This window comes from Lepidothrix coronata, unplaced genomic scaffold (assembly GCF_001604755.1).
Source record: "Lepidothrix coronata isolate B3197 unplaced genomic scaffold, Lepidothrix_coronata-1.0 Scaffold267, whole genome shotgun sequence".
Lineage (NCBI taxonomy): Eukaryota > Metazoa > Chordata > Aves > Passeriformes > Pipridae > Lepidothrix > Lepidothrix coronata.
In genome coordinates this window covers 908,887-931,039 of record NW_016690447.1, presented here as the reverse complement: position 1 = coordinate 931,039, position 22,153 = coordinate 908,887, and the positions used below count along the sequence as shown (strand labels likewise).

General features: G+C 51.9%; 1 protein-coding gene across 1 annotated transcript in view; it reads left to right on the top strand.

Annotated features, from left to right (window-relative positions):
* Positions 1-2,121: 2,121 nt before the first annotated feature.
* The window catches only part of DNAH9 (dynein axonemal heavy chain 9), a 180,063-nt gene continuing 160,031 nt past the window's right edge, over positions 2,122-22,153 (top strand). The window contains exons 1-12 of the mRNA XM_017835980.1: positions 2,122-2,164; positions 3,342-3,468; positions 5,909-6,164; positions 7,334-7,575; positions 8,579-8,714; positions 9,752-9,948; positions 10,229-10,647; positions 12,570-12,792; positions 15,259-15,425; positions 15,749-16,619; positions 18,916-19,046; positions 20,365-20,491. Coding sequence (XP_017691469.1) covers positions 2,145-2,164; positions 3,342-3,468; positions 5,909-6,164; positions 7,334-7,575; positions 8,579-8,714; positions 9,752-9,948; positions 10,229-10,647; positions 12,570-12,792; positions 15,259-15,425; positions 15,749-16,619; positions 18,916-19,046; positions 20,365-20,491 — 2,916 coding nt within the window. The 5' untranslated portion in view covers positions 2,122-2,144. The remainder of the gene's footprint in view (positions 2,165-3,341; positions 3,469-5,908; positions 6,165-7,333; positions 7,576-8,578; positions 8,715-9,751; positions 9,949-10,228; positions 10,648-12,569; positions 12,793-15,258; positions 15,426-15,748; positions 16,620-18,915; positions 19,047-20,364; positions 20,492-22,153) is intronic.

The window sequence follows — 22,153 nt, the reverse complement described above, 5'->3', positions numbered from 1 at the left end:
TAGTGGGCACGGTGGGATTCGGTCAAAGGTTGGACCTAATAGTCTTGGAGGTCTTTTCCCACCTTAATGATTCTATGAAAGGAAGGAATTACTTGGAAAAGCAGGGGAAAAAAAATTCCCTGTGCCAAAGTGTCCATCAGTGCAGACTTTTGGGCTACTGAGGAAGATGAAGCATCTGGGTCAGTGAGGAAAATCCCAGTGGGTCTCTTTGCAGAGGTGTGAATATTTCCCCATTTCTTTCCCTGCTTCTCCCCCTCCTCAGTTGCTGACCATGTTCCAGAGCCTTTTGGAGCGTCCGGTGATCGCTGCAGTTGCTGCTGACAAATGGCCTCTTCTCATCAGCATGTTCAGCACTGCCCTGGACCAGACCAGGCTCATCTACTCCAGGCACACCCAGGCAGGGCTCGAGCTCGGTGGGTGCCCTGTGCTGAGGAAAACTGACTTTACAGAAAATTGGATTTCCATTAGTTTTGGGGGAAAATAATTTGCTTTTGCTAAGGAAATCAGGACTTCCCAAATTGCAAAGGTTTTCAGCCTCTATAGCCCCCTGTGGAAATGGGAATGCTCTGTTCTTGGCATTAAAGCAAATAATCTGTTGAAATATCCTTTTTCAAAGGTGTATGTGTGAGTGGGAATGAGGGCATGTGCTGAGCTTCTCCCTTGTAATGCTGAGTATGGAAGGGGGACTTGGGAATTAAGGGTTTTGGCACAGGAGGGAATGGGGAGACTCCTGTCAGATTATGAGGATTAGTGTGTCTTTTTGAGCAGCAGCCCTTTTCCTTGCCTCAGGAAGACTGTTCTGGAACCAGGCAAATCCTGGAGAGGCAGCACTGCTGGAACCAGTGCAGGTTAACAAAGGAGAATGAGTCCATAATTTGCTGTGGATTTGGGGAGTGTTGTTCTGTGGGGGTTAGCTGGGATGGTCACAAGGAGCTCCTGGGCAGAAATCCCTCCCCTGGTGTTTGTGGGGAGCAGGGAATGCACCCCAGGCACAGGATACCTCAATCAGCTCTGGTTCTACCACACGCTGGGCTTCTCCTGTGATCCCTCATTTAGGGTCCAGGGGCACAGGGGGATTTGTTCCAGACCTACATCATGTAGCAGACATTGGATTTCAGGGAAGAAGCTGGGAAACCAGGGCACTTTGTGCAGATGGATTCCTGTTGGTGTCTCTTTGGGATTACAGTGCCTGTTGGTGTATCTTTGGTGTACCTTTGGGGTTCCAGAGCCTGTTGGTTTATCTTTGGGGTTACAGTGCTGTGTTCAGTGAAATGCTGTCTCTGTGTTCCCCCCAGGGTCTCCCCCCCTGCACAAGAACATGCCCCCCGTGGCTGGAGCGCTGGGCTGGGCTCGGGAGCTGCGAGCGCGGATCCAGAGGCCTTTTGATCACCTCAGGCAAATCCCACACCTGTGAGTGTCTGCTCCAGATAAGTTGCTTTATGACCATCTTGAAATCTTGTCTCCAATCAATCCAATATTCTTTCTGAGTTGAACATTACCCAGTGGTTACAGCTCAAACAATCCTCAGTGGAAGAGGTGTGAAGTGAGTGCACTGGTGCTGTTTGCTTCCCTGCCATCTTTTTTTTTTAAAGAAACTCATTAATTGGGTTTGTTTTGAAGTGGGTAAGAGGCACAGTGGGGTAGTAGATGGGCACTTCAGCTTTTACACCCAGTCCTAGGTTGCAATTGAAAGAAGTATTGGAATGAGAACATGATGCTGATAACACCAAGGTCGTGGGTCTGATGTATGGGCCATTCATTTTAGAGTTGGACTTGACGATCCCTGTGGGTGCCTTCCAACTCAGAATATTCTGTGATTTTGTGAGAATCTTTCTCACTGCAATCCCACTCAGCCTGGTCTCCAGGACCTCCCTGGGAGCAGCCCAACCCTTGGGTACTGACAGAAGTCAACTTTCTCAGCATTAGTTTCCCAAGATCCAGAAAATGAACCAGTGCTGGAATTCTCATCACCCAACAGCCATTCACCCAGCAGTGATCTGCCTGCAGTCTGGTGGGGTTTCTTGGGAAGGGGTAAATAGAGATTGCAGCCCGTCAGGACTAAACATAGCACTGAGCTGGTCCCTTGTGTCTCCAGGAGCTTGGAGTCTGCCCAAGGAAGGAGGGTGGTACAGAAGTATGAGGAAATGATCCAGCTGCTTGACAGGTAAGTGGGGCTCAGGCCCTGTGTGAGAAAACCTTCTCCTCCTCTAAGCTACCTTCCAGCACTTCTACCAGCCCAGGCCCTGGGAATGTCTCTTCCTAAGCCAGAGGGAGTTTTCTGCTGGGAGAGGAGGAGGGATCCTGTCACTGTGCACCACAGACTTCCTGGGATGGCTTGAAAGGAGAATTCTGCATGGGAGGAACAGGGGCTGTGCAGCCCAAAGAAACTTTGGAAAAAGCTGCTGTGGGATGTAGGAGCTGCTGTGGTAGAAGGCCTGGGCTGGGCAGAATTCTTTGCCCGCTCGTGCCCACTCACTGACGGTGTTTGCAGTGGCTGTAATGTTTGTATTCCGCAATTTGGAGTGGGAGACATTGCCCATGACTTGGCATCTCAATGTTTCGTGTTAAACCTGAACTGGTTGCTCTGGGCTAACCGTTCAGGGGAGCCTCTTCCCCAGGGAGGAGATCCCTGCAGGGCCTCATCCCTGTCAGCAGTGAAGGCAGCTGAGGCCCCAGGCTGCTGGGTCCTGCAGGGTGGATGGAGGGAGCCCTGTGCCCCAGTACCAGAACAAAGGCTGGATAATGGATAATTTAGCACAGCCCTTCAGAAGGGAGCAGCCCCAAAGAGGGTCTGGGTGACCCAGCAGAGGTGCTGGTTTTTGGTGACATTTCCCAACCAAGGTGCTCAGATGACAACTTGATTCAGAAGAGACTTTGTTACTTGGGTGGTTGGGACTGTCCATGACATGTGAGGTACCAGGCCCCTGTTCTGCCCTCTGTGTTCCTATCCCAGTGGTGTCAAGGTCTCTGTGTACTGACTGGGAGAAGTGAGGGCAGCTGCAGCATCCCTGTGGGTTTGTGGCACCCACCCTGCTTAAACACTTCGGAAATGCCCATCAGCTGCTGATCTCTCACTTTTTAAATGCTTTGGAAAGTCTGTCTCCAAATCCGAATCCTCTGCTAAAACTGGTACTTGAGAGAGCTTTGTCCTCCTGCCTTGATGCCGTCACTGGTCTTTGGGTGTTTGTCTTGGAAGCCATGATTTTTAGGAAGATGGCATGGATGGGTTTTTAATATTCCTTCATGGTTTTAATCCTCAGATTGGACAGGGCTTCCATTCAGTTACATACCATGGTCTGCTGTCTTGGTAACCACATGGTGATGTTTCTCTTTTCTGTCAGGTATCAGGAAAAACTGTATTTAGACTGGTCCCAGACAGTCTCAGAAAAATCCCAGTACAACCTGACTCAGCCGCTCATCCGGCGAGACCCAGAAACCAAACTGATCACTGTCAACTTTGATCCCCAGGTAAGAACTGCTGCCACTCTCCTGCCTCTCATGGCATGTCCCCAGGCTGTGCCCCACTGTGCAGAGGTCTGGTGGGGTTGGTACCAGGTCTGTTCTCTGAGGCCTGTGGAACCCTTTCTGTGGTGGGTGACATGGAATTGCCATCCTCTTCATGGGCTCTGTTTCCTGGAGAAATATCAGGATCACAGTTTTAGCAGAGCAAATTCTGGTCAGAACCAGTGGCAGAAAGTCCCTGAGGAGCCATGTGTGTAACGTGTCAGCCCATCTAGACCAGTGTCAATACTGGTGTGAGGAGTGTTGGGACATCATCTCCAGAGGTGGGTTTATGTTATGTGTACCTGAAACCTGAGCTTCTGAGAGGGTGTAAAACACCCAGCAAAGGTTTGTTTTGTGACTCCAGTGTTTCCTTCACTGCAAAGCATGAGGCTGATGATAGATTTAAGTTCTGTTCTGGGTCCCCTGGAGCAGGAGCAGGGTCTGAGCCAGCAGCGAGCACAGATGGGCTGAGAGCTTCTGGGCCCTGGTGGGAGCCAGGCTCTGTTGGCTGTAAAAACGCCCTTTGCTGGGAAGGGGAGGAGTTGCAGTGGCCTTGGAAACGCTGGCATCCCAAGCTTCCCCTATCCCTGCGGCTTGCTACTGTCCAAGGAAAGGGTTTAGGTTTTAGATCTCATTCCAGCTTGCCCCTCAGTCAAAGGACTTGTCCATCTCCTTGAAAGCTCCTTGCTAAGTTGGGAGCCAACTGGCCCCAGGGGATGTTTCCTACTCTTCCCACTGGTGATGGGATTTGGAGCCTGGCATGTGCTGAGTGTGCCTGTCCTCAGCTCCAGTCTGTGAGTGCTGCTGCTCTTCTCTGAGCACACTGAGGACAGTCTGATGTCCCCCAGGGCCTGCTCAGCAACCCCTTCATTCCCTCCAAAATAGACAGGAGCACCTGGTTTTGCTTGGAAGGGAGGATGTATTTGCAACTCTTAAGCATGGAAATGCAATCCAGAGGTCACCTTCCATGGAGGAGGGGAGAGAGGGGAAGACCCCCCCCGCCCATGGTGGGGATGTCCAGACATTGCAGTGCAGAGAAGGGAGTGGAGCTCGGTTCTATCTCATTTGCCCTCTCGTTTCCTCAGTCCCTGGTTTTCCCTTTCCCTCCCACCACATCCTACTTCTTCCACCTTTCCAGACTGCCTCCTGCACTCCTCTTCACCCCTTCTTTCTTTATTTCTTTTTTATCTTTGTCTTCACTGACGCACTCTGAGTGCATCACGACTGACTCTCCTGACAGGCACTGCCTGATCCCCCCTGTGCCATTCCTTCAGAGGGGGTGTGCTTCCAGGGGCTTTGGCCAGTTCTGCAGGACACTGGGGTTTAGCTGACATCAGGCAGTGGTGGAGAGGTTTCAGTCAGCCCTGCCTGTCACCCAGGGCAGTGACAAGGCTCCTGGCCATGCAGTTCCTGTGCTTGTGGCTTCACCTGCTTATGGTCACACCTGCAGATTCCAGTTCTCCTATGGAAAAGAGGGGCAGGGAACTGGGACCAGAGGGTGTGGGTGGGATGGGATCAGACAGAGTTCTGCCCCATACCTTCACAGGAAGGAATAACACATTCTGCTAACCTAAGGGAAAGGTGACTTTCTGGGAGCTGCACTTCAAGCTCATCTGCAGCCAGGAGAGCTCCTCACCCCCCCATTGCCACACAATGGACTGAGTTTCTGTCACCCTGCCAGCACAACCCCAGGAGCATTTTGCCACTCACTGGGCACTGGACTGAACAAAGGCTTTTAGTCTCAGAGGGGATGTATCACACTGGCAGACCCTGCTGCTCCCTTTGTTGCAGGGAGTTGTTTATACTTGGGTTTATAATTTAATAATCTCCCTCAATACTGTCCCATCACACCTCAAACATGCACTAGCACTGAGTGCTTTGGTTGGGACAGGAGAAGCCTCTGGATGTCTTTGGTGGAAGGTGGGCACAGGATGAGATAAGTCACCAGGCTTGGGGCCATGGTATTACTTTTTTTAAATTTTTTTATACTTTTAAGCCAGTCAGCCCAGTAAACCAAGAGAACTGGAGCATCTTCTCTTTCAATTAGATAAGGGTCAAACTCTGTTTGCAGGAACAGTGTTGCTGAGAGACTGGTGATGTGAGTCCCTCATCATCTGAGGGGTGATCCACATGGATGAGGATGACTGAGAGGACCAGAGTCTGGATGGAATTTGCTGGCTGGGTAGTTAACAGAGCTCTGTGCCTTTGGCTGGGAAGAAAACCAGAGTCAAAGATAAAAGGGAGATAGATAGTACAGATCAGGAGGCGTCCAGACCCTTTCCAGTGTGCTGCTTTGGGAATAAACCAGCAGGAAGCCCCCAGGGTGCTCAGGGTTGGTTGGAGGGTGTCTGCCAGGACATGGGGAGGGTTGTCCCGTGCTCAGCTCTGTGCCTTGTGTCCCCAGCTGGTCTCAGTGCTCAGGGAGGTGAGTTACCTGTCGGGCAGCCGGGCAGGAGCCATCCCACCCACGGCAGCAGGAATCTACTCCTCCAGGGAATCCTACCGGCAGCTGGTGGCCAACCTGGAGCTGATGGGGAACAGGTACAACAAGGTCCTGAGAACAGTGCTGGAGGTGGAATATCCCCTGGTGCAGGGGCAGCTGCAGGATGTCGATGTTAAGCTGAAAGAGGCAGAAGAAACCCTGACCTGGAAGATGGAGGGTGAGCTGGTACTGGGGGAGGGGACAGAGCACAGAACTGTGTCTCAGCAGATTCCTCCCTGTGCCCAGCCTCTGTCCTCTGGTTCCCAATGGCAGTTCCCAGTTGGACAGAGGACTCTCCAGCAGAGAAGGCACTGGAGAGATGAGGAGCAGCCCCCAGCTTTCTTGCTTCTTTCCACATTCTCTTGATCTGCTGGGGTTGTGGACAGGATCCTGCTACCCTCAGGATCAGCCTGGGCTCTGGGCAGGAGAGGCTGCCCTGTGAGCAGTGAAATGGCAGCATTTGGGTTTGCAGGACCTGGCAAGGCTGGGGTTGAAGCATCTGCTCCCTGCCTTGCTGCCCCCCTTGCCAGCCCAAGTGATGCCACTCAGTCACTGCTTCCTCACCCAGCTGTGCAGGGAGTGGGAACCCTTTGGCCCAGGCATCTGGCACTGGGAACAACTCATCCCAGGCCACCTCATTAGCTTTTCCAGCAGGATGGAATAGTGCAGCTGGAGGTATGTTTGTGCACTGGGACATCAGGGTGATTTAACCAAGTTCTTCCTTGAGCAGCTTTAGCTGCAAAGCAGAGCAGAGGGAGCCTCTTGGTGAGAGCAAACTGCTCATGGGGGGAATGTGTGTTTGTGTCCTCAGGCTTGTGGTATGAGCAGGACCAAGTGAATCCCTGGGGAACATGCAAAGCAGAAAATCCTCAGGCTCAAAAACTCTTTCTCCATTGTACAATAAAGTTGGATTTTGCTGCAGATGAACCCTAAGTTCCCTGCACCTGAATGCACCTGGGGCTGGCACAGCCTGGGGTTGGGGGGCCCTGCTCTGGTGGTGAGGGCAGGGACACTCAGCCTGCTGTTCCCACTCTCCCCACACTTCTCCCTCTGGGGTCAGTCACTAGGAGATCATCCTGGGTACAGGGGAGCAGGAGCTGTCAGGCATCCCCATGGTGGGGGTGCTCCTGGCCGGAAGGAGGCTGTGCTGGTCTGAACTGTGACTTGTGGGGGAAGGAGGGAGGTAGAAGTGGCTGTGCTGGTCCAGGTGAGTCTCTTGCCTTAAGGATGGGTGAGAGATACATGAGACCTTGGGAAAACAGCCAGAGGCTGCTCTGAAGGGAGATGCACCAGAGCTTGGCCCAGCAGCTCTGAAAACAGGGAGTCAGTGGTCTCATTTCTCCCCAGGTGTGTGGGATCACATCTCTGGGGTCGTGGAAGGTGTCCATGACCTCGAGCAGAGGCTGCAGAAAGCCAAGGACAATGTTGAGTTGATCCAGAGCATTGTGGGCTCGTGGGCATCTCCCATCCTGGAGAGGAAGGATGGTAGAAGGGACTCAGTGCTGAGCCTGGAGGACTGTCAGAATCACCTGGAAAAGCGCTACAGCCTTGTCAGAGAGGCCGGGCAGAGGATCCACTCCCTGCTGAAGGTGAGGGGGACCTTCCCTGGGGTTTGTTGGCTCCTCACAGGCTCTGTGTGTCCCTGTGCCAGTGAAAATGTCCAGAGCTGCTGCACCTTAAGTGAGCTCCCTTAAGTCATTTGAAAATCTTACTCAGTGTTAATTAATGGTGGCTCTGATGGGTGAGCTGGACTGGGGGTGTAGGGCTGTGGTCTGGCATTGCTGAGCACCAGCTGGTGACAGGACTGGGCGCAGCTGCAGCCCAGGGAAGGGTCTGGCTGCAGCCCTGGCTGCTGGAGCCACTAGAGGGGAGTGGTGCATCGGGTTTGGGATCCTACTCCAAGAAAAAATATGCTCCGAGGTACTTACCTGCCAATAGAGGCAGCTGGCTGGGGCTGACCCTTCGGTTTCAGACTCCTTGTCCCTCTTTGGAGCAGGAGGTGATGCTGCCAGCCCAGGGAGAAGCTGAGAGACAAGAGAAAAGCTGCTGTCCCAAACTTTGGTGCTTTCCAGCATCTTTGACAGAGCTCAGAGTCCTCTGCAGACCAGGCGAAGGCCCAAAGCTCAGTTCCTCACCTGCCTGGTCCCAGGTGTTATGCATGTCAGGGACAGCCCTTGGCCTGGAGGGAGATGGTTTTATGTCCAGTCCTCTCCCGAGGGTCACTGTCTGGCCTTGGACTCTGAAGAGAAGCAGCTGGGTCTTCATGCCTCAGGATGAGCCTTTGAGACCTGCAGTGCTCCCTTCCCCAGGGCTGCAAAGCAGTCTTGAGTCCTCAGAGAAGAGGGAGAACAAGTGGCAGAGCTGCCAAGGCTCTTCTGCATTCCATTTTCCCCTTGAGTTGTTCCAGGTGACAAAGCAGCCCTTGACAGGAGCAAATCGTGGCCATACCACCAATAGCAACATCCATCTATCCCATCCCTCCAGGAGGCTGGTTCCCGTGGGCTCACTGGCATCAGTCCTTAACTGTGGGCAGCTCTCTTGGAGAACAGACTCAGCCCTGCTGTGTTTGAAGGCATCTTCTTTTTCTTCCAGGAAAACCAGAGCCTCTTACTTGCAGACCCAGCATCTGACTCCTGGAAGGCCTATGTGGATTATGTGGATGAGATAGTCCTGGATGGATTCTTCACTGCCATTGAGTGCTCGCTCAAGTACCTCCTGGAGAACACAGGTGACACTGGTTCCTGTCCCCTGGTCATGGTGGCTGCTCAGCCTCTCCAGAGGAAGGTCTCCTGTTGTGCTCTTCCTCATGCCCACAAGTTGTTCTCTCCTTCCTGGCTTTCCACTGGGCGTCTTCCCTGTCTCTGGGGGAGCCTCCAGACAGGGAGGGTGACTCCATCACTGGATTCCTCGGGGGGACGGAGAGAGATGAATGTTCATCACTTGCAGGGATTAATGGGTAGACAAAACTGAGACATCCTCCCAAGTCTGGGCTTGGGCTTCAGCAATCTCCCACCCTCCCATGCCCAAAGCATCAAGGTAACACAATCTTTCATTTGTGGGCAGTCTCAAGAGCTGGTTCTGCTCGTGAAAGTCATGAACAAAAAACCTCAGTCCCTGAGCATAAGTCCTGCGAAGAGACGAGCTGGGCTCAGCAGCCACTAGATGAGACATCCTGCCTAAGACCACCAGGGAGGTTCACCCCCTCTGCTGAGAGCAGCTTGTGTCCAACTAAAGCACATCTCCAGGAATGCCTCCCTCCTGGCACACTGAGTTGGAGAATTGCATCCAGTTCTTCACCATCTTGTTAAAAACTTGCACATATTGTCACATTTGCATCTGGCTTCAGTTTCTGGTTGCTGGGGTTTTTTTCATCCCTTTCTCCACTAAATTAAAGAGCCTCTTGGTTCCCGTTGTTTTTCTTGTCTGCAAGTACTTACTTGCTGTAATTGTTCAGCTCTCAGACTCCCTTTGGAGTAGCTGAAGAGCCTGGTCTCTTTAAAGCTTTCCTCAGCATGTTTTCCAGTCCTTAAATCACTTGTGTCTCATTGGTTCCCCACTGTCTTCAGTGGGTACCACCACACCAGCTGCTTTGCCAGCATTTCCTCATGTTGTGCAGACACAACAGCCCTGGACTCTGTGAGTGAGTGCTTCCCTCCCACCTGCCTGCTGTCCCTGCTGCCCTGTGTGCATCTCCTGGTAGGATGTTAGTGGTGGCTCAAGATGCCTTTTCTCCCCTTGAGAAAGATCCTGGTTCCTCCCTGCCAGATCCCAAGGCAGGGCTTGCTCCCCTGTTTGAGGTGCAGCTGGATTTGGTGATCCCAGATTTGGTATTTCACCCATCCCTGGACCCTGGCACACATGATGGCTTCTCTGACATGGTGGAAAGTCTCCTGAACAGCATCTACCACATCTCCTCGTTGGTGCCCCGGCTGGCCACACACAGCGGCTTCCCCCACTACCAGGTCTGTGGCCATGGCCCTCCCTCGTGCTGTGTGGCAGTGAGAAGGTGCCCACTGCTCCCACCTCACTGTGCTCTCCTCTCCCCTCCTGTCCTTCCCCTCTCCCTTTTCCCCTCTTCCTTCTCATCTCTCCTTTCCCCTCTCACTTCCCCCCTCTCCCCTATTTTCCCTCTCCTTTTCCCCCATTTTCCCTTCTCTCCTCTCCCCTCTTTCCCTTTTCCTCCCCTCCCCTCCTCCCCCCTGCTCCCCTCCTCTCTCCTGCCCTGCTCTCTCCTCTCTCCAGGCAGACCTGGAGGACATGTCTGGCCTGGCTGAGCTGCGCCAGGAGCTGCTGTGCCGTGTCCAGGCCGTGGTGTCCTCGTGCTGTGAGTTCCGGGGTTCCCTGGGGCGCTATTCCCATGTGTACGGAGAGGACCGGCGGGAGCTGAGCCGGCAGTTCCTGTTCTACGGGCGCGTCCTCACGGCCGCGGAGCTCGAGGCCCAGGACATGGTCCCTGAGGCACCGCCCACGCTGCAGCAGTTCAGGGAGCACATCGACTCCTACGAGAGGCTCTACGAGGAGGTGACTCACATGGAGCCCCTCAGCACCTTCCAGGGCTGGGTGAGGGTCGATGCTCGGCCTTTCAAGGCGGCCTTGCTGAATGAGATTAAAAGGTGGAGCTTGGTGTTCAAGCAGCATCTCCTGGAGCATGTCACACACAGGTGAGGGCTGCTCCTGCCTCTGCTCCTGGGACCTGCCCTGGGATTCCTCTTGTCTTGACTGGGCTTTATTGTTTTACACTGATAACCAGTTGAGTCATAGAATACCCTGAGCTGGAAGGAACCCACAAGGACCATCGAGTCCAACTCCTGGCCCTACACAGGACACCCCAACAATCCCAGCATGTGTCTGAGAGTGTTGTCCAAATGCTTCTTGATCTCTGGCAGCCCTGGGGCTGTGACCACTACGATAGCTAATAGAGGAGAAGGGTCCATAGTTCATGCCAGCTCCATCACATCCCTGTGTCTTCCATCCCCTGGTCTCTGCTGGCGCATAAACTGGGATCAGTGATGTGGACTTGGTACCACTGACATCCCTGAGGCAGTGGCCCTGGGACCTGCTATGTGGCATTAAACAGGGCATGTGTTTGCCTGCTTAACCTGAGGCAAATAATCCCATCTCTGCTGGGGCTCTGGGCCTGCTTTGTAGGATTAGACGTTGGCCATCAGTAAAGCTGCCTTAGTGCCACGGGGTACTTGCTCTGTTTCTGAAGGCATCGAAATTCAGGCAGCCTGTCATGAGGAGGTAGCTCCAGGTTACAAAAAGGAGGAGTTTGGGCTGTAAGTTTAGAAAGAACACATTCCCTGGTCTGAAGAGCTGCTCAGCCACCAGGTCTGTGTAGGATGATGCCCCAGCTGATTTACTGGTCACAACTTCAGTGAAGATGTGAAGGGTGTCCCAGGTCTTGGCTGCTCCCAGAGAAGTGTTCACAGACATCTGTAGAGGAGGCAGCTGCGTGGGGTGGTGATATGATCTCCTTTGTCTTTCCAGCACCATAATTCTGTTAGATAATTTCTGTGCAAAGAGGTTTTTGTGTAGCTGTGAAGGAGCATTTAGGAGTTGTTATTGAGAGTCCCTGACTCAGCAGTTTATTAGGTGAAGTATTTAAGGATGCATTTAGGCCCAACTGCATCCACAGAATTTAAGTGGGCACTTAAAAAGTAAGTGCTTTGAGAGGTGGACAGTGGATGTGCTGGGAAGGACCAGAGACACGGGAGCCCATTCTGCCTCTGCTAAAAGTACCCAGTAGCTGGTGAGGTTACGGACAGGGTAAGCAGGTATGGAAACATCCTCCAAACACTATCCTTGTCTCTAATGATTTATGACTCAAGGACTTTGAGAGACAGGGATCATGCCTTTGTTTTTAAAGACCTGGATGGATTTTTTCCCCTCTTACAAATGTCTAGTTGCTTTTCTGAACTGCTGTGAATTTGTATCACCTGCACCCTCTGCCTGCAGGGAGGGAGTTGCCTTGTCAGGTGAGGCAGTGTATGAAAGAGAATCCCTGTTTGTTGGAGCTTTGCAATCTGGTGGGTTCATCTGGGAAGATTGGATTCTTCTGTTGGAAGAGAAGGGGTGAAAACTGTCACAGAATCATAGAATGGTTTGGTTTGGAAGAGACCTTAGACATCACCCAGTTCCACCCCTGCCATGGGCAGGGACACCTTCCACTGTCCCACGTTGCTCTAAGCCCCGTCCAACCTGGCCTTGGACACTTCCAGGGATGGGGCAGCCACAGCTTCTCTGGGCAACCTGTGCCAGGGCCACCCTCACAGCACAGACTGTCCTCTCAAAGGCACCTCTGCAGAGCCCCCCTGAGCTCACTGTCTCTGTGACACTCCTGCTCAGCTCCCCTGTCCCCAGCCTGGGAAGTCCTAACTTGTCTTTGTGTTCCTTGCAGGAAACTGTACCACATCCAGGGATCCTTTTGAGCATGAATTGCAGTCCTGCTGCCCTTAGCATGCAGTGGGCAAGGAGAGCCAGGCCGTCCCCATCCCTGCCAGCCCAGCTGCCTGTGGAAGGCTGGATATTAATTCCACAGGAACTACTCTGATTCTGTGCCTCCCTGCTTTGTGCTCCACAGCTTGGCTGACCTTGAGGAGTTCATCCAAACTGCTGAGAAAGGGCTGAGCAGGAAGGTCGAGAAGGGGGATTACAATGGCCTCGTGGAGGTCATGGGACACCTCCTGGCCGTGAAGGAGCGACACGGTGCCACCGACGCCATGTTTGAGCCCCTGAGGGAAACCATTGACCTGCTGAGGGCCTACGAGCAGCAGGTGCCAGGGGAAGTCCACCAGCAACTGGAGGTGGGTGAGAACTTGTGGTGGACACACAGTTTACCAAGGAGCAGATGGCAAAGGCAGCAGGAGCCGAAGAGCATCGCAGGAATATTTAAGGCCCTGCTCCCTGTCATTAGAGGGCCTCAGTGGATAGTATTTTGCTATTGCAGGATGTGCCTTAATAGCTCTAAATTTTGGAGTTATATTGAGATTTTTCTTTTAAAGCAGAGATTAAGCCTTTTGTTATGTATGAAAAACATAGAATTGCCTGCTCCAACTCCCAGCGATTACTCTTGAACAAAATTAATGCATTTTCAAATACATCTGTTAATTAGGTTCAATTATAATTATTTTTAAATAAGCTGGTTCTTAGCAACGATGGAGATGGGAAGGATAATGTTGGCAGAGGAGTTGCCTTCTCACAGGACTTCAGGCCTCCACTGTGTCTGAACCACCGGATCTGCTTGACCCAGAGGGCATCACTGAGAGCAGGTTATGAAAGTGTTTTGTCACCTTTTCACATGTGGCTATGATGAGTAAGTTTTCTTTTGGGAATTCCTTTCATTTCTGTAAAGGGGACCGTGAGATGAAGGTTAGTAATGATGGTGAAGTGCCCAACCAGCTTTGGGGACAGCACTGGCAACAGCCAAGGGGATGCAGTGGAGAAGTGTGTGGCTGCCTGCTGATGGGTGCCCTGTGGACCCCTGTGGGCAGGGGGTCTGTGCAGGGCACAGGGTTAAAGCAGGAGCTGCTGGGGAGGAGTTCCTGCCTTGCAAAGGCTCCTGTTCCCTGCTGCAGGCTCAGATGGAGCCGAAGGGGGTTTAGCAATCCCTGGGTTTTCTGCTTGTGCAGCCTGATCTGTGGGAGGTCGGTCACCAAATCTGGAAGAGTTAAGAGTCCTAAAGATACCCAGGGTCCTGCAGACCTCTGAACACCAGCAGGGCTGCATTGCATGGGTGTTCTGGCTGCTGCAGCATTTTTGGTCCAGCATGAAGCTGGAACCTGACTCTGCTAATCCCTCTGCCCAGGAGCTGCTGCTGTGGTGTCTGTTTGTGCAAGTACATTCAAACAACTGATTTATTTTCCTCATAGAAGAAATGAGGATGTGGGGCAGCCCTGCAGATGCAGGAGATAACAAAAAACACTTATCCTTTCTGGCAAGTGGCAGCAACACGTGTGTGAATGATTGATTTGTTCCTGTATAGGGTGGGAAAACCAGTAGTTCCTGTAGGTACTGCTCCTTCTGTGGCTGTGGAGATGGATGGGTGTGGAGCTGGTAGTCAGTAGGAGAAAAGGAAGCAGCTCCATGTGTGCCCTGCTGTGGTCCTGGATAGTGATTTCTATTTGGAATGAGATGTGCCAGGGAGAGACCCTTCAGGAGCTCCACTCTGGTCACCTCTGCTGCCTCAGAGCTGCCTTCAGTTATTTCCCTTCTTTTCATAGTGTTGGTGGGTCTCCATTAATCTCCCCAAATATGTGAACTGGGCTGAAAAGAAACCCAAAATCTTTCCTGTAGGCTTGGACAGTACATGGGGAAGTGGGGAGAGCACAGCACTGGGGCTTGGGGACAGCAGAGCCCTTGGTGTCAGTGCCTGGGCTGAGGGTATGGCTGGAGAGGCCCAGTGAGGAGAAATAAAATCCCTTTCTGAAGAAAATGCAAGGTCTGGAGGGGAGATTGTCAGCAGTGCTGTGCACTCACAGTTGGATGCAGAGCTGAGAAAGAACCCAGTCTCATTTGGTACTGATGTTGTATACACATCCTGGAGGGATTTGCCCTGTAGGGCTTTCTGGAGTCCTCCTGGTGTAACATCTCCTGGCAGTAAATGTCCCAGGCTCTGTTCCTTTAGCTCTGGGAAGCCAGAGGAGTTTGCATCCACATCCATTCTGCCTTCAGCTGCTCCCAGCAGGTTGCAGGCCCTGATGGGCTTGATGTCAGAATCACTGTTCTCTCTTGAGCACTGAACCATCCCGTGAGCCCAGGATTGAGTCTGGGATCTTCTTCAGTGGTTATGAACATGTTTTTACAATCAGAACAGTCAGTTGTAGGGTCTTGGTCTTCATTAGCGTTCAAAATTTTGAATAAGTGGGAATATTTATCCCAAATTGTGTCTTTAGCCTTTCATAGAATCACAGAATTGTTGAAGTTGGAAAAGATCTTTAAGATCTCACCCCAGCACCACCACCATGTTCACCACTAAACCATGTCCTCAAGTGCCACATCCACACATTTTTTGCATACTTCCAGGGATGGGGACTCCACCACTGCCCTGGTCAGCCTGTGCCAATGCTTTGCAACCCTTTCTGTGAGTTTTTTTCCTAATATCCAATCTAAACCTCCCCAGGCACAACTTGAGGCGTCCCAACAAAACTTTCTTACAGTCTTAGACACGGAATCTGTTGCTTTTCCTGTTCTGTGGTTACTCGTGAACAGATCAGGCACATCTTACACTGAACAGCAAGTCCTGCCTCCCAGCAGTTCTGTTTTGCCCACAGGAGCTGCCAGAGAAGTGGAACCACGTGAAGAAGCTGGCCCTGGCTGTGAGGCAGCACGTGGCTCCTCTCCAGGCCAACGAGATGACCGCCCTGCGCCAGAGCTGCGCCGCCTTCGACGCCCAACAGCTCCACTTCAGGGAGAGGTTTGGGAGAGAAGCTCCCTTCAGGTATGGACAGGTTATACCATCAGGGCAGCCCTGAGGGAAAAAAAGCTCTATGTGCTCATCTCTGCGTGTCCTGAGGATGCAGAGCCCTTCCATACCTGCTCCCAGTGCTGTGCCTGGGGTGTTGTGTCCCTGGGAACACTGTCCAGTGTTAGTGGTTTGGATGCTGAGGGCACATCGTTGCTTTAAGGTAGTGCCTTGTAGTACCATCAAGGTGTACTACAGACCTTTCATCTCTCCCACGTCTCTCAGAGGCACTGTTTAGTTTATGTTTTCTTTAGAAGTTGTTACAATATCACTTATGAATAACAAACATTTATTTCTAGGTTTGACACCGAAAAGCCTTATCAACTGCTGGATGCAAAGCACGTGGAGATTAAACAGATGGAGTCAGCCATGACCTCGATTTCTGAATCAGCTGGTCTGTTTGAAGTCACGGTGCCAGAATATAAACAACTGAAGCAGTGCAGGAAGGAGCTGTGTCTTCTCAAAGAGCTCTGGGATATGATCTCCCTGGTGAACACCAGCCTCAGTCACTGGCAGACCACCAAATGGGTGGATATTAATGTGGAAAACATGGATCTGGAGTGTAAAAAGTTTGCAAGAGAGATTCGGAATCTGGATAAAGAAATGAGGGCATGGGATGCTTTCACTGGACTGGACAGCAAGGTGAAGAACATGCTGACGGCCCTGAAGGCGGTGGCAGAACTTCAAAACCCTGCCATCAGAGAAAGGCACTGGAACCAGCTGATGCAGGTGACGGGTGTGAGGTTTGTGATGGACTCAGACACCACGCTGGCTGACCTCCTCAGGCTCAACCTGCATAAATTTGAGGGTGAGGTCCATGGAATTGTGGACAAAGCAGTGCGAGAAATGAGCATGGAGAAAGTGCTGAAGGAGCTGAGAGCGACTTGGAGCACCAGGGAGTTCCAGTACGAGCCTCACTCCCGCACCAACATCCCCTTGCTGAAGTCAGATGAGGAGCTCATCGAAACTTTGGAAGACAACCAGGTGCAGCTGCAGAATTTGATGTCATCCAAATATATTGCTTTCTTCCTGGAGGAGGTGTCTGCCTGGCAGAGGCAACTCTCCACTGCCGACTCTGTCCTTTCCCTCTGGTTCGAGGTGCAGCGCACATGGTGTCACCTGGAGGGCATCTTCATAGGCTCAGAGGATATCCGGGCACAGCTGCCCCAGGTGGGAAACCTCAAATCCTGCTTCCTCTTTGGAAAGCGTTGAAGAAGAGCCTCTATTATTAAATAGAGTTATCTATAGTGCCAAGTTGCCCCAAGCAGGGCTTTTCTCCCGCTGCTTCTCTCCCTGGAGGCTCCCTTAGTGCTGTGGTAGTTCCACGGGATGTTTTTGTGCCACAGGTTGTGCCTGAGCTGTGCTGAGAGGCTGATTTTCTCCCCTCCACTATTTGCATAGCAAATACAGAGAGTTGCTGGGGCTGGGCAGGAGACTGCTGGTTCCTTCAGTGCTGCAGGTGTGTTCCCTCTTCCCTTGGAGGGGAGAGCACCAGGAGAATTATTCAGGCACTGCAAATCCCAGAATCACAGAATGTGCTGAGTTGGAAGGGACCCACAAGGGTCATCGAGTCCAACCCTCAGCCCTGCACAAGACCATCCCCAAGAGTCACACCATGTGCCCCAGAGGATCATCCAAACCCTCCTGGAGCTCTGGCAGCCTTGGGGCTGTGACCACTTATCAAACCAGAGGTGGCCCAGGCAGCTCTGGCAGCATCCCCTCCCTGGATTTCAGTGCTGGTGCAGGGGGAGGGCAGCTCTTCTCCCCCTCCTGCTTTGGGAAATGGAGCAGAGTTGCCGTTGGTGAACCTCTCAGGTTGGCTTTGAGTCCAGCTTCCAGAGTTATTCCAGCCTGGCAGCCGTGCTGAGGAGGAACGTGCCTTTCACTGAGGAGTGAGCTGTAGGTGCAGTGTCCCCACTGTCCCTGTACCTGTGCAGTGTCACTGAGGGGGGACCTGACAGTTGCCCACCCTGTCCCCATCCCTTCCCTCTGGGCTGCTTGGGCTGTTCCTCTTCTGCTCTGGTGAGTGCTGGGCACACCTGGCTTCCCAAACTGTGTGTCCAGGGGCTGGTCCCAGAGCCCCAAGGGTTGTCCTGTGTGCCAGCGTAATGTGACATCCAGCAGCTCTCTGGGGGTGGGTCAGAAACCACAGCATGGTTTAACCTGCATCTCACAGGGTTCTGCACCTCAGCACCCACCCGGCAGGTGCCACGAACCAGTAGCCAGTTCCCTTCCATAGCAGAGGATGAAGCTCAGATCCTCTGGAGGCTGAACCTCCTTGGGATGCATCCAGGGCTGGGCAGTCTGTGCTGACAGGGCCAGGATGCACATCTGGAGCTGGCTGACAGGCTGGGAGAGCTGGGGGTGTTCAGCCTGGAGAAGTGAAGCCTCTGGGGAGACCTTAGAGCCCCTTCCAGCACCTAAAGGAGCTCCAGGAGAGCTGGAGAGGGACTTGGAACAAGGGATGGAGGGACAGGACAAGGGGAAATGGCTTCAAACTGACAGAGGGCGAGTTTAGTTTTGATATTAGGGAAAAAAATCTTCCCTGTGAGGATGTTGAGGCCCTGGCACAGGTTGCCCAGAGAGGTTGTGGAATTCTCATCCCTGGAAGTGTCCAAGACCAGACTGAATGGGACTTGGAGCAACCTGGTTTAGTGAAGGCAGGGGGATCTGGATAATCTTTAAGATCCCTTCTAACCCAAACCATTCTATTGTTCTATGATTCCATGAATGACTTCAGCCACAGCCTTGCTACAGGGGCTTAACACAGGTTAGCGTGGAAGTGTTCCCAGGAAAGCTGGGAGCACTCTTATGCAGTGTCCTATCTCACTCAGGAAGCTCAACTTGGGAAGAAAGGGGGAGCAGGGACATTTTGAACATAACTTATCTATTTTTCACTATTTAGCTTCAGAAATTCATGGTCTCTGTTGGGTGTCAGGGAGCTCCTCTGCTGGTGGTCTGGGGTTCCATAGCCCTACTCAGGGCAAGGAAGGGCTCTGCTCTTCCAGCCACCACACCCACATCAGGATGGGCGGTGTGGCATAAGGGGACAGCAGAACACCCATGAGGTTGGTGGCCTTTCCCCCATATGGGAGCATCTCCCCTGCTGTGATCAGGGAAAATGGGTAATTCATCTGGAATGGGAGATGAAGAGTCAGGAGGAGCTATTCAAAGGGGAATTCAATCCTGTGGGAATGAGTGGTCCTAGGGATTGGCTTCTGCACAGATCACTTTATCCACAGCTCCTGTGGGATACAATGACAAGGCAAAGGCCTGATTGGGAACTTGTTCCAGGCACATGGGTGGGAGAGCCCTTGGGGAGTGGAGGAGGGGTCCCCTCGGCACTGGCCAGAAGGCTCTCTGCAGAGGAGCTTTCCCCTCATCCGAAAGCCACACTCAGAGGATAGGATCCCTCAGCACACAATTTGTGTGTCACTGTGACTGTGTCCTTTGTGTCCCTTTTTAGGACTCCAAGTGCTTTGAAGGGATTGATGTGGATTTTAAAGAACTGGCCTATGAAGTTCAGAAAACCCCAAATGTAGTTGAGGCCACCAGTAAACCAGGTCTGTCCCAACAGCTGGAGGACATTCAAAGGAGGTAGGTAGAAGGTCAGTCCCAGGATTTTGTCAGAGGGAATCAGCTCTAAGAAGTTGGTTGATATTGTGCTCCAAGGCTGTTTCTGAGGCTGTGCATTATCTGCATTCACAAATCTCAGCCTTTCCGACCTTTCTCAAGTCTTTTTACTTGTGACCCATCACCCTGAAACCCCTGAGTGGAGTTTGGCTTTGTGTAGGGGCAAATTCTCATCCTGACTGTTGATTTGCACACGTTAGGGGCCATCCAGGTGGTTTGAACAGCTCATGGCCTCACTGCCACCCAAACACAGTGTCTGAAAGAGCTGTATAGGGGTGTGAGAAGAGGATCTAGTTTGGATGCTGGGAAGAAATCCTGCCTCTGAGGGTGGGGAGGCCCTGGCACAGGTTGCCCAGAGAAGCTGTGGCTGCCCCATCCCTGGAAGTGTCCAAGGCCAGGTTGGAGGGGGCTTGGAGTGACCTGGGCTAGTGGAAGGTGTCCCTGCCCATGGCAGGGGGTGGGACTAGATGGATTTTGAGATCCCTTCCAACCCAAACCATTCCATGATTCCATGATATCTGCAGCAGAGCTGAGCCCATGTTCTTTAATTTACAAAATTATCCCTGTGTGTGACACAAGGTGTAACAGCTCCCTGGGAAAGACCTGAGTGTCCTGAGATGGAGACACTGCTCACTTAACATATGAATGCACCTGAAACACACTTCAGAGTTCCCATGGAGCTGTTCTGGCAGTAACAGCTCTCCATTTCAAATAAAGATTGGATTTTATTTTCAATCGGATAAGGCCAATGTTCCTCACAGAGAATGTTATTTAGGAACTTTGTAAGCTCAGCAGCAGTTTAGCATGTGAACACTGCAAGATTCATTTTGCAGATCGGAGCAAACTGGTTTCCTTTCATGCTTTGCAAACACAAAAAGCTGAGTTGGTTGGAATCAGACTTTAAAATGTGGCTCATTAGAATAAAAGCCGTTCTGGAAATGTTCATCCCCGTGTGAAACCACCTGTGGCAGTTTAGAGCTTGTCTAAAACAGTAGGTCAGACTGCAAATCTTTCCAACCTCTTCTTCCACCTCTGTTTCTGCTTTTTTATGAGGCTGCCCTGGCTCTTGGGTGTTTGACCCCGGAGTAGAGAGTGAGCTGTGAGTTACTTTGTGCTGTGTTGATCTGTTCAGGAATGCTGGAGGGCAGCTGCAGGCTCAGCTCGTGCCTTGGATTTCCCCATGGTGGGGAGAAGCTGCTTGATAACCCAAAGGGCAGCACGAAGCATGGAAAGATCTTTAGCCCCCTGTCCTGGGCTCTGTTCATCTGCTTTGTCTCCACAGGTTGTCTCTGTGTGAGAAGGCTTTGGCTGAATATCTGGACATGAAGAGGTTGGCCTTTCCCAGATTTTACTTCATTTCTTCCACAGATTTATTGGATATTCTTTCCAATGGCACTAACCCACACATGGTAAGCCTTGGAGTGCATCAGCTTTGCATTTTGCAGCTGTCAAGAGTGTCACAGTGGAAAATGCAGTCTTGAGACTCTGCAGTGTCCTTTCTGGAGGACTTTTTCTCCCACCCTGATGTGGATTAACAACTCTTTCACAGCTCATCTTCATCTGTCATTCTGGACAGGCAGCATGTGCCCTGGGTGTTTTCTGATCTAACTCTGGTGCTGCTTGGGGAAGGTTCTGGGAGCTCTGCACTGAGCAGAGCTGTGGTTTTGGTGCCATAAAAACTGGGGGTTTGTTTCTGCTGGGACACAGCGAGGTGGGAGGAAACCACTTTGAAGGTCTCATCCAAAACTTGAATCCCAACCTGGGATGCCACTAAACAGCATCTGCTGTTGGAAGAGCCACAGACTGGTCATTCCAATGTGGAAGTGTTGATCACTGGTGGCTTGGAAAGGTCCCTTTCTTAGGGCAGAAAAGGCATTTGCTAGTAACCTCTTCTTCCTTCCCCCTTGCAAAGGGCTTTGGGGTGTCCTGATCGTAGGGGCAGGGAAGCACAGCACCTGGACAGGGTGAAGCACGTGCTGGTCAGACAGTGGCCGTGGCTCAGGGCCAGGCTGTGTGTCTGACCCTCTGCACCACTGACTGAGCAGGCTCCTCTGCTCCAGGCTGGGCTCCTGGGGTGGTGCCTGAATGCCGGGTGGGGGGAATCACTCCAAACACACCATTCCAGCTGCTGTCTCGGGAGGATTGCTGGGCCATCCTGGGGAGGAACTGGTAGGAACCTTCCTGCTGTAGGAAATGGCTTCCTGCTGTTCCCAAGGGTCAGGCACCTCTATCCCCCATGGGCAGAGCTCAGAGGATTCAGTCCTGAGGGTGCTTTTCCATATGGAGCATGGCAGTGTTGGGGCTGGTTATTGGTGCTGCTGGAGCTGTGCCAGGAATCCTCAGCTGCTTCTCTTGGCAGTGCTGTGCCCTGACTTACCTGGTTTGGGAGGCATCATTGGTGTGTAAACCCAATCAACATGTTCACAGCAAATGGAGACTGTTGGATAAGGAATCAATTCCTTATTCCACCTTTCAGTAGTGAGTAATCTCTCCTTCTTTAAGCTTTTCCTCATTTTCTGTGTTCATATGAGCACGTGAATGGGGCAGGTTTAAAAATGCTGTTGTTGCCACTAAACTTTAACTTTGCTTGGATCTGTTTTCTGCTGCTGGGTGATTTCAGCCCACAGAGTGTCATAAATACACAGCTGATTGATACTTTAAATGGAGAGAAAGAAAACACAGGAAGCAGAGGAAAACTACTGTGCTGAAATGCTCTGTAGAGTAAGAAGAAATTCCTGGCGCTTTCTGTTATTCAAAACTATTTGCAGTAAAATCAAAGCAAATGTCAAGTGGGATCATACCTGGATACACTCTCAGCCTTTCCACTGTAGTTTTAAAGCCTGATAATTCCTGAAGGAGGATTAAATACACAATGATATTTATCCGCTTGAACTGGATATTGAGCTGGGGCAGAGTCAGGGGTATTCCAGGCTCCGGTGGCAGGAATGCTCCGAGTGCTGGAGCACAGCCAAAGCCCTGAGACTAGCCAGGGGCTGGCAGTGGACACTGGGAATTGCTGAGCAGAAACTTCCAGATGTAGGAAAAGGTTTCTGTGGTTTATGTGAGATTTG